The following is a 12034-nucleotide window of genomic DNA, read 5'->3' as shown; positions in this document are numbered from 1 at the left end:
GATCGAAATAGCGGGGTGGATTTGTTGGGTGGCTTGATGCTATCTGGCTTAAGCTATTTGAGGGCGAGGCACAGAATTAGGAATGATCTTCATGTATTAAAGTTTACAAAGCCTCTGTATTTTCACTTGGATGGCATATCCCAGCATGTTCCATTGTCTCCGTTTGCTTTGCAAATAAATACATTTTGAGATAATTTTATATTCTGTAAGGGGATTGCTAGTAGGTACTGTATTCCCCCGTGATTGAGGTTGGTCTCTATGCTTTGGCCATTTTTAATGAGCTTTAGCTTACGCTTAAGAAGGGCTTCTCCTGATGTAACCGGAGGCGACTCTGCCGCAAGTGAAATTGCAGGAGTCAGCCCTGGAGTTGCGTCACTCCCCAGTTACTCAAGTCAAGCAGGAACCGGAGCGGAGTGACGCAGTGTCGCTGCGGAGTTGTGCGCGTTCTGAGATACGTTTGCCTTTGCAGAATGGGTTTCCTTCTTTTTGCAAATTTGGTGGAGTCAAAAATCTGATAATGTAGGTCACATTTAAAAGAAGACTGCCTCTTTGTTTAATTTTTTAATAATCTGTAAGTGGTATGTTTTCTAATAATCTTTGATGTAATTTATTTCTCAGTCTTGCTGGTTTGAAATATGCTTATATAATAAAATCTTTGTACTATTTTGTTTTCTCTTTCTGAGCTCCTTTTTCACTGTTCTGACTGCCATTTTCCATTCTATTTTTCCTGAGAAAAAATAACATACTTATGAAAGGTTTAGGTTTTAACTTCAATAAGGTATTTTAAAACTACATAGCATTTAAATGGGCAGCAAAAGTTGTAAATATTCTTAATATAGTATCATAAACTCCTGGGATAGTATTTCACAGTGTGTTTGTGTGAATGATCTTTTGGGGAAAAAAGACAATTCTCATGTGTATTGTTTTGTTTTGGCTGAGAACGCTAAATGAATGTTCTCACCTCTCAAAATATTGGCTAAGTTGGCACTCTGAAGGGATGTATTTTCAACCCAGTTGTTAGGCTGATGGATTGCACGTGGGTGCTGTATGTGGGAGCAGGAGTGGCCGTGTGGTATAGTTTTATTTATGTGGGTTGGGTGATACACTTAGATGCAGTTAATACAGTGTTTAAACTTTGTAACTTGAGACATAATGGGCTATCATATTAATAGGATTGATGTCGTCTGTCTTTAGTTCAAATACAAGTTCTTTTTTTCGTTTGTGTCTTTTTCGAACAGAGCTCTAGTTCGGCCACTTCCGAGTCAGCAAATGTTTGAACACGTGCAGAAAAGACATCGTGTGTTTTTTGTTTACGTAGGCGGAGAGTCACCTCTGAAGGTATCAAATGATTTTTTTTTAATCCAAAAAGACACATGTATGACAATTTCACGTTCTGTATGGGCAAAACTTCACCAGGACCTGAAACTCACTTCACTCTTGTTGGAAACACTGCAGTTCGATCTGAGTGTTTTATGGTGCAGGCGCGGCCTCGCAGGTCCTCCCCAGTGTGTGCGCCTCCCTGAACCAAGGGTGAGTGGAGAGCGGGCGGCTGTCGCCGGCCCTGGTGTTCCTCCTGCCACTGATCTGGTTAAATGTCTTAGCGTTTGGAACCTTTGAGACTGCAAACCGCATTTTGAGTATAAATGTTTTAAAGGCAAAAAGACGATAGTCTTAAATTGATTTATGTGTGTGTGTATCTATGTGTATGCACACACTTCTCTTCCTGTAGTCATGAAGTTACGTTGATAAATATGAATCGAACCTGTGTTATATGTAGTGAACTGTATTTGGAGGAGTATGAAAGCACTTAGTTACAGTGGTCTTTTGCCATACAAACAGTTTATTTCATCTTTTCACATAAAGGGACTTAAGGTAGCAAGTTGTATCGATACTACATAGCGAATGCTTTGACCTTGCCCTGATTGTTTAATGAGGAATTAACTTTGATTTTAAAGGTACCACTTTTTGTTTGTGTTTTCACAGGAGAAATACATAGATGCTGCTTCCGAATTAATTGTGTATACATACTTCTTTTCTGCCTCAGAGGATGTGGTTCCCGAGGTAATATTTAAAATTAGATTTTGATAACTTTAATTTTCAAATTACTAGATTTTATCTATAAGGTTTATTAATTGTGATATGTGTGGAAGCAGTAAACATATTTACTCTGTTCTACTGATACCAGATTGCTTCTTGTTAATAAGCAAATATCACTAGATTGAAAGCTTTTAGGGATTATTATTATTACATTAGTGCTTTTTTTCCTCTTTAAAATCATAGCAGTAGTGAGAGGTGATATTCATACCCCTAATAGATTTTTAAGTAGTGGATTTACTTACGGGTCCCCGTAGCGAACCAGCCACTTCCTGTCCTCCAACCGTGCGCCTGGCACTGTGCAAGTCCCAGCTGGGGGCAGCTGCCCGTCATCAGACCCTCTGGGGCGGCCCCCAGTCTCCGGGCTGGAGGCCTGGGCTCCACTTGAGTGTGGCCGGTGAGGTCTTCAGACCGAGAGGGCGGTCCTGGGGAAACAAAGCTGTAAACAGGACATCGAAACGGCCCTGAAAAATAGAGGAGCAAGGTCATCGCAGGGACATGCAGATACGTTGGTCGAGAACTGTCTGTCTGTCTGAGAAGAAGACGTTTGTTTGAGCGGGGACTTAGGTGACATGAAGAGGCCACGGCCAGGCCTGTGGCCCGAGTGAACCGGGAACAGGGAACAGAGGGGGCGGATGTGCCCAGCATGAGGGCACTCCCTGCGCGTTGGAGGAACAGAGCAGTCGGCCGCTGCAGTTGTAACGCGAGGGGGAGGAACGGCAGGCGGGCAGGCAGAGGCCCGGGAGGCCCCCAGGCCCCGGGCAGGCGTGGGGTCGGCGGGAGCAGCTGCAGGGCCTGGCCTCGGGCTCACTTGAGGAACACGGCTGCGCTAGCGCAGAGTGAGTTGGCCCCGGGTGAGAGCAGACCCAGAGGTCAGTTGGACTCTTGAAGTGGTCGAGGGAGTTTGGGCGTGGAGGGGAGTAAGAGAATTGGGGCGAAGTGGGAGAATTGTTGTGCTTTGGAAATAGAAGCGTTCGAGCTTGCCGATCTGGAGGAAAAAGGAAAACTCAAGGGTGACTCATAGGTTTTTGGTTTGAACACCTGGGTTTCAAACCCAAAACCTGAAAGATGGTGGTGTTTTTGTGAGCTTGAGGCGACTGCAGAAGGAACAAGTCAGGGAGTGAGGGGTGTGATCAGCAGTTTTGAATTGTCTATTCTAATTTGATTCAGCATATTCAACACCCAAGTACGGCCACCGAATGCACGGCTGGGTGCAGGGGTCTAGAGTTACGGCTCTCTGAAGAAACTCCTCAGGCACTGGCATCAAGTTGTAAGACAGTGAGAGGGCCCAGGGCGGAAGGCAGCAAAGGACAGTGAGAAGTCACCGCCCGTCAGTAGGAGTGGCCGGCACGCGAGAATCTCGCAGAGCGATCGGGGTGTGCAGAGGAAAGCAGTCACGTCTGTCCACGTGGAGGTGGGTGGTTCAGGAGAAACGGTTTCAGAGTCGTGGGAAGGGCCTCACTGGTGTCGTTTGAGAGAGATTCCGGTGAGGGCCCGAAGCCTCAACTGCAGACTTCTCGTCAGTCGGGTTTGCTGAGAAGGGGCCCCGAGCACTTCGGCCGTAGCTGCAGGGGGGAGTGGGAAATGATCGAGGGAGCTTCTCTTTGTAATCAGTGCAAGTTACGAGAATCTAAACAGCTTTTTCACAAAGGTATGTCATACTGCACACAGGTACGTTTTGTTTAACATAGTTTAATGTTTAAATATTTTGTCTGAAGAAGGTTACAGAGTTACCTAGAGTATGGGTTTCATGCTTCCTCTAACATGTGTATGGAGGCTTATCTTATAACTGCTCTGAAATGGTTTTGCGCTCCTTGGGGAGCTCCGACGCCCTGGTTAGCTCAGGCGCCCTGGGGTTTACTTGGTCTGGTCTCGGGGGCAGTCGGCAGAGCCTGTGCGGCATGTGCGCTTGCTTTCAATGGGGAGGGAGGACGGGGTGGGAGATCGGCCACACTGCCATCACATTCTGAAACGGATGCCTCAGAAGGTTACGAACCACTATTCAGGGTCTCTTCACTCGATACGAAGGCCTAGAATGGACTAGAACTAGAACTTGTAGTAGACTTTTGCCTGCTAAGTGCAGTGGGTGATCGATCACCTTTTAGTATTGGAAAGGGGAACTCAACATGGCTCCCGCACCTGCAGAGCTTTCCAGCAGCTTCCCTGGGGGTGTGCCGGCGGGCCGGCTGCCTCCCAGGACCAGCACCACGGGACACGCTCCCTGTTGGTCCTCAGGTGACACTCAAGTCAGACCGACACCCCGGGACCCAGAGTCGGGGTCGGGGTGGACACGGGCAGCGCTTGCTTGCTCGGGGCAGACTTCTTGGTTGTTAGGTGTCATTTTTATTACTAGCCTTCTCAGCCAGTTATTTTTTAGCTTTCTTTAATTATTCCTGCAAATATCAGTATTTGTCATCTCCCTTTTACTTCTGAGTATGTGGCTGCAAAAGACTGCTAGAGTAATAGTCATTTCAGAATAATAGGAGGGTTTTCATTTTCATAAGGGACTCTCAACTAAGGACAAAGCCCCTGATTTTATGTGTTCTTGCCAAATTTTGAATTTTCATGTGTGGTCACGCAAGGCTTCCTTGGCTTTACGACTGGCATTTATGAAAACCTCAACAGGTGTAGTAAAGAGATACAGAGATGAATTAGGACAGTTTCTGACTGAGGGACATTTGCAGATGGAAGGCGAAGATTGTCGTGCAGACAGTTGACTGTCACAGAAGAGTGGAGTTTACAGGAACGCGGGGGAAGAGGAGAGGAGGCTCAGGGTCCCGTGGGGGCTTCCTTACTCAGAGCCGGGGACGTCGGTGAGCTCGGAGGCGGAGCCTCACCTGCCCCGCCCCTAAAATAGCTGTGTTCCTGGTGCCCTGCCGCTCGCTCTGCGGTAGTAACGTGGCCGGACCCTTCAGTGCTCCCTGAGATAGAGGCCCTCTCCCCTCTGCAGTCTTTGCAGGATGGCGTTTTTATTTTTATTGTTATTTTATTAGTTATCTGCTGATTCCTTTATTTGTTTGTTGATACTTTCAGTATTACCACACTCACGTAATACCCAAATTACATCTCTCTTGCTCTAATACTGATTTCCCTTCTGTAATTTTACTGTTTTGAAATAATTACAACACACGTGTAGGAAGCAGCTACCTTCTGAATGAATCCCTTATTGCTAATTACCATTATAAGTTCCCATTTGTACAGCACTTGGCAGTTTCAGCCTGCTCTCACGTATGTTAGCCGATCCACCCCCTAGCTCCCTGGAGGTGGGGGTCCGCGTGCTCGGTCTTCAGCGGAGGGAGCTGACTCCCTGGGCCAGGGGGTGGCCTCCCCGCACGGCAGGGAGTGGTAGGGGAGGGCTTGAACCTACCGGGGCCCAGTGACACCCTAGGCCCTGCCTTTCAGCCTCTTCACGTGCTCTTATCCTTTACTTCTCACCATGGACGGCTCGGGCTGTTGTCAACTCTGAGCCTATTCTATTCCATAGTCCTTACTCGGGGAGCAGGCACGTGCGAGATGGGTGTGCAAAGAGAGACCACGCGCAGCGCTTGGATGAGCTGGGGGGACCAGTGTTCTCTTTGTAACTGTTCGTGACAATCTTGTCACTGTTAGGTTCTTCTGTGTTTCTGGTATCCTTTAATAATTTTGAAATCATAGCTGCCAGTTGAACAGTCCTCAGTGATAAGACCGCTGACACGCCTGATCTTTGCAGTACGTGACGCTGAAGGAGCTGCCGGCCGTGCTCGTTTTCAAAGACGGGACGCACTTCGTTTACGACGGTGAGTCCCGCGCTCAGCTCGGGTGGGAGTTTCCAGCGCACAGGCCTGTCCCGGGACTCCGTGTTGGCGGACTGGGGAGTAAACGTCACTGCCGCAGCAGCTCCCGCCAGTTGGTTCAGTGACTGGCACCTTTTCCTTACCCTACAGCTGTAGTTTTCCCTGTTAGTGTTCTTTGTTTTGGGTTTTTGGGGGGTTTCTTGGTTAGGTTATCTTCCTTTTTGAGAGAGGGATCCTATGCAATTTCTATGTGTTACTTTAAAATATTCCAAAGTTAAGTTTTAAAAAAGTGCATTTCAGACACACAAAAATGTGAAGAAATGATAAATGATTAGTAGTGGTGACGCCTGGCATTTTCTTTTCCACCTTCCGCTCTCCCCCCTCGACGGGAGGGCCGCTCCTCAGCACCTCCTCCCTGAAGCAAACGTCAGTCTGTTCTAAAAATGTGTTTATTGTATTCAACATAACTGATAGCAAGCATAGTCCTAGAGTAATACGTCCCCGCGTACCTGCCCGTCACCCAGGTAGCTCTTACCCGCATTTGCTTCAACGAGCTCCGTTCCTTGTTGAAGTGTCAAAAGCAAAACCCAATTGCATTTCGTTATTGTGTGCTTCATACCCAGCTCTTTAAAAGGTGGACTTTTTTTGTTTAAGCAACCATATGCTGTTATAGCACCTAACAAAATGAACAGTAATTCCTTGACATTATCCAGCACCTGCTCCCGCAGTTCTGAAAGGTACTCGGCAGGCAGGGCAGGGCAGCAAACTCGGAAGAATCATTCTGTGCCTTAGGCCTCTCGTATATGCTGTGTTTGTGTAAAACACGCCCCTGCAAATGGAATTGATGAAGTTAAGGTTACGATCCTGGCATTTTATACATAATTACTAGAGTGGAACACACAAACATTTCGAAGACATTTACACTACAATTATCAACTTGCTTTGGTTTTTCAGAGTATGAGGATGGCGACCTGTCAGCTTGGATCAACAGGGAGAGGTTTCAGAACTACCTGACTGTGGACGGCTTCCTCCTGTATGAACTGGGAGACACGGGTACAAACATGCACACGGCTCTCCGCCGCGCGGCAGGACTCCTCCTTGATGGGTCGCTTAAGTCCGATTCTGTAGCACATGAGGTTTAGGCTCGATGCAACAGTTTCATTCCCTCTGTAGGCCTGCGTGCCAGTGCTCACTCGTGAGAATTTACACGAATGTTACCAGAGCGCACACCTTTGTCTGTGGGTCAGCGCTGAGCTAGGGGGGCCCCGCTGCTCGCTGGCGGGGCTGAGGGCCCCAGAGGAGGGAGCCTGGGTCAGAGAGAGGAGCAGCCCTCCGGGAAGGCGCCCTCAGGAGGCCGATGTTTGTAACAGGGGCCGAGGGGGACTCACCCACCTTCAGAGCCCGCTTCAGCCTGTGAGGGAACACGGGCCCCAGACGGGCCTGGATTCTCCCGGTCCCGTGGTCCAAAGCGGCAGGCACAGCCGTGTACGCAGACGCAGAAGTGAACGCTGTGCGGAGCTCACTTTGTGGTCTCATAGACGCAAACTGCACAAAGCTTGGGGAGCTAACCGTGGACGTTGTAAGGAGCCTTTTGTAGATTTATAATGAATTACAAATGGGAAATAGGTCCTGCTTATCATTGTCACATTTGTTCCCGTTCATAACTTTACAGTGAACAGGATGGAAGTACAGTTTCAATTTAGAGAATGGGGAAACTAAACGCTCAGTGTTTTTTAGGAGAAATGATGTTTCAAGAGAGGAACTCATCGTGAACTGACGTTTTCAGCCGAGGGGTGAAGGAGTGGGCCCCGATTGTGGAGAATGGGAGACGCATGGAGCAGCCTGGCGCTGGGGGGGAGGAGCACCAAGGGGTGGGGATGGTGTTGTGAGGTGGCCCGTCGAATCCTGCATTGCTGTACCTGCTCTGAGCCAGAAACCGTCCCCACGTTTCCGTGCCTGTACTTGCACTCAGCTCTCCCAGTCACTTCGAAATGGGCGCTCGTTTCCAAAGTAAGCTAATTTACCGAGGTTGAGTCACACAGCGACAGGCGCCGGAGCTTCACCGCCGTCCCCCCAGGCCTAGACCGTGACACGCACCGAGGGTCCACTGGCCTCCCAGGGGACATCGGAGATGACTGTGACTTGTGTGCTGTGGAGGGCTGAGGGACTTCCAGTCCGTCTTATTTTGTGTGTGATTACTGGCAGGTAGTGACTCATGGTACCAAAGGGAATAGCAGTATAAAAATCACTCTCGTTACATATCATAGAGCTACAGTAATTAATGGTAAATGTCTTTTATCAGCTTATTTCTTATGTTTTATGCTTCTGACAAACCACTGAATTGTTTTGTGGGTTGTGTGAAAAAGTACAGTTTTTGTATACACATAATTAAATATTCACTATTGTTTACATCTTGAGGATGGCAGTTGGGCGGGAACTTACTACTTAGAGTTGACTCACTGATTTACTTTCCTGAGAATGACATGTAAGATTGTTGAAATTAACTTCTAGAAGCAATGTTTACTAATTCCCAATTCACAGCTATGGTAATAATTGACAAGTTTGTGTAACGAGGGTTATTGAATTTACGTATGTCATTCTTAATTTCAGGAAAGCTTGTGGCTATTGCAGTTATTGATGAGAAAAACGCATCAGTGGAACATACCAGGTACAGTGCCTTGAAATCGTTGTAAGCTTCAAATATCACCTACTTCAGACTTTGCATGGCTTCAGGTAGACTTACCATGGTGTCTTTTCCTGCGGCGGTAGGCAATAGATTTTAGAATTGAGTAATTATGACTCGTGAGTCAGGTGAAAAAAAACGAAATATTCTTGTGTTGTTACTTCTACAGATTGAAGTCAGTCATTCAAGAAGTTGCTAGAGATTACAGAGATCAGTTCCACAGGTAGGTACTGGCACTCTGGACAGTTCCTTTGTTTTTGTTCAACTGTGTTTGGTAATGCAGTGAGCCAGCGTAGCAGTGCTTCCTGCTTTCCAAGGTGCGTCCGCAGCTGAAGTGAACGACAGCATGTTGCACTTCTGTGTGAATTGTCTGGACTTGCAGTTTGCTGACGTGGCCCATCAGCAAATGTGCGTCACGCCTGCCTCTTGACGGGGTTTGGGAGGAGGCTGGCGGTGAGAAGGCATGCACGCGTGCTGCTCCTGCACTGAGATGGGGTGGCGTGAGCAGTCACAAGCCGGGTGGGCCGGGATGCTCGGACAGGAACTCAGAGAATGACCCGGGAACACAGAAATAAGTGATATTTTGCCATGTGCTTAATTGAGCATTCTGTTTGTTGCTGACATAAGAGACGGTCAGTACAAATGTTACATTATTTAATTACTATTCCCTTTTTATTGAATCATCTAATGATGTATCAGGGATATGTATTTGTGTTTCTTCTGTTACACAGAATGAGCATCTTCTGAGTGGTCCTATTTTAGAGAGTGTACTGTCCTTAAACATGTTTCAGATAGAAAAGCTCGTACTGCCTTTTTAAATACATATGAACAGTATCTTAGAATTTATTTAATTTTACTTACGTGTATTTGTATCTGAAAAACCTGTAGGAATATGCACTTTCCTACATTATTGTATGTGATTTGTATGTTAAATGTTTAGTGTTTACATGCTTACTAAGCTCAGTTCTTTTTTGTGTTAAATATTGCTCTCTTTCTCTTTTTTTCCCTATGGTTGTTGTTGGCTAGAGATTTTCAGTTTGGACATATGGATGGGAATGACTATATAAATTCCTTGCTGATGGAGTAAGTACTAGCTGGTTAAATGATTTCACGATGAATTCTATCCATTTTTTAAGTTTGTGTGTCTGACGGACGGACAGGAGGACGGGAGCCGAGCAGAGCAGACATGGGCTGGATGCTGGTGCAGCCGTTCTCCCACCAAATGTTTCCCTGTAGTGTTTAGAGCTGTCTTTACAGCTTTCACATTGATCGACTAAAAACGTGTGTCCAAAGTCAGTTAATAATTTATATTATTTTGAAAGAGGATATTCAGAAACTTATAAATTTTGTAGTTTTTGTTTCATACACACCTTACCTGGAGTTCAGTTTTAATGAAGAATTTTAAGTAGAAAATTTTTAGTATTCAAGAATTAATTGCCATCCTAGAAGAATTTAACAGACTAAAATAACTTCAGAGGCAAAATATGGAAACTTCATCAATTATATTTATGATGTAAAGTTCAGATTTGTCACTTCATAAAGTTTATATTAGGAATCATTTGCCATACCTATACTGAATTAACACATTCCAAATAAGAACCTACTCAATTCAGTGGAAATTAATGAGTATTTACTATATGTCATATACTGTGTTCGGCACTGTTGATGCAGAAAATTGGTAGGTTAGAGTCTGTCTTCAGATGCCTGTGGTACACTGGGTAAGACTGCAGGTTATTACTATGAAGGTCTGTGTGTCAGAGGGTCCTGACATCAGAGCGCTTCCCACCCCCACCCTGTTGCACACTAAGGTGGAAGGGCTCAGGAAGCGCTCGCCAGAGGAGGCACTAATTAAGAGAAGTTCTAAAGAAGGAGAAGTTAGCAGAAGGATGGATGCAGAGGGGCTGTTTCCAGCAGAGCTCGAAAGCAAACCCAAGAGGTGGCAGCAGAGTGGTTGCCTAGGAGCGGGGTGGAATGCCACAGTAGCCCCGGGCGTGAAGGGGGCAAGCTCCCACAGACAGGCGCCCTGCCAGGCCCACTCGGGGCACGGTGCCGTGTGTGGGTCTCTCTGGCTTTGCTCGGGAGCACGGGTGTAGCAAACGCCTTTGTTCGTCGATGCAGTGCCTTGGGCTAAGTTAGAGTCTTTCGATTTCCAGGTAACACGGGGGAAATAAAAAACTGAACTTACAAACTCCAAGGGTCATTTGTTAATTTTCAGTTACAAGCCTAAAACCATAAAGTAGTTTTACCTTTTATTTTCATTTACATTCAACTTATTATCCCTCTTAACTCCAGTTTAAGAGGGTTTACCAGAGATGCAAAGTACAGGATAATATATAATTAAGAAATCAAGACAAGACAAAGGAAAATAAAATAAAGAATCTATACAGTTATTAAAGGTACTTGAAAAGTTGGGCCATGAGTTTTTAATATTCAATACAAAGGAGAAAAACAATATTTACATGTCTCTGCCTATAAAATCACTCCTATAGGAGTATGGTTGACACTGTAGAAGCCTGAGAGAAATTGCTGTGCTGTATAATCTCATAAAGGGTGATATTCTGTGATAGAAATATATTTGGAATAGGCTATTTTACACACACACACACACACACCAGGGACTTTGGTACGACCATTATAACAGCTTCTCGGCAAGCCAGTATATTGATTCCGTTAAACAGTGTTTGCAAAAGCCCAAAGCAGGTTGGGTCCAATGAACAACCGTTTGACCCAAGATCATACTCAGAATATGTAGAGGTGGATGGACATTCCTTCACATTGTTTCTAACGTGCGTGGTGAGATAGTCGAACTTTTGAGCAACAGTTACGGTCAAAGAACAAGAACAATTTCTACCACCAATCCCTTTTAGTTTGCGGTGGTTGGGTTTTTTCTTATTCATATTTTTGGGTTTGACTTTTTTCCAAGAGAGAGAAGGCGTGGAGTGATGGTTATGTAATAATAATGAGAAGTCCTTACTGAGCACTTCGCTGCGCCACACTGCACAGAGCAGTCAGTGTGTATTTTCTAACTTGTGTAGCAGCTCAGTAAGGTGTCCCAGTGCTGGGGCTGTCTCCGTTTCATGTACGTGAGGAAATTCAAATTTCTTAGAAGAAACTCGGAGGAGTTAAATAATGTGCCGACGGATGCCAGCAAGTACGTTAGAGCTTCAGTTCTCAATTTCAGTTCTTTCCTGCTCCCTAAGCTATTAACTCAGCAACATTAATATTGGCAGATAAGTGGAATTTTAGGGGTATTGATGCCTAAAATATTTTTAACTTATGGCAAATACATATTATAGAAATCATTACATTGCAACATTGACCATATTTTTTAAATTTTTCTCAAAACTAGTATATTACCAAATTTTGGGTCTATTAAATTATGTTGCAAATGGTTTCTGTGCCTACAATTAAGAGGAAACAGAATGAGGTGTCATCTTCCATTCCCACGTGAGTGGACGTCACTGACCCGCTAGGTTACCGCTGC

At 45.6% G+C, this 12034-nt stretch overlaps 1 protein-coding gene across 2 annotated transcripts in view; it reads left to right on the top strand.

Moving 5' to 3' along the window:
- The window catches only part of TMX3 (thioredoxin related transmembrane protein 3), a 34514-nt gene that overhangs the window by 14531 nt on the left and 7949 nt on the right, over positions 1–12034 (top strand). The window contains exons 7-13 of one of the 2 annotated variants that reach the window (XM_045850167.1): positions 1239–1338; positions 1984–2061; positions 5804–5870; positions 6822–6920; positions 8478–8535; positions 8720–8773; positions 9577–9633. In XM_045850167.1, the coding sequence (XP_045706123.1) occupies positions 1239–1338; positions 1984–2061; positions 5804–5870; positions 6822–6920; positions 8478–8535; positions 8720–8773; positions 9577–9633 (513 nt within the window). The remainder of the gene's footprint in view (positions 1–1238; positions 1339–1983; positions 2062–5803; positions 5871–6821; positions 6921–8477; positions 8536–8719; positions 8774–9576; positions 9634–12034) is intronic. The other variant, XM_045850168.1, reaches the window with a different exon arrangement.

Source organism: Phyllostomus hastatus, unplaced genomic scaffold, assembly GCF_019186645.2.
Source record: "Phyllostomus hastatus isolate PE091 unplaced genomic scaffold, TTU_PhHast_1.1 phas_contig_80, whole genome shotgun sequence".
Taxonomy (NCBI): Eukaryota; Metazoa; Chordata; class Mammalia; order Chiroptera; family Phyllostomidae; genus Phyllostomus; species Phyllostomus hastatus.
The sequence above is the reverse complement of the archived record's forward strand: the minus strand, read 5'-3'. Positions and strand labels throughout refer to the sequence as shown.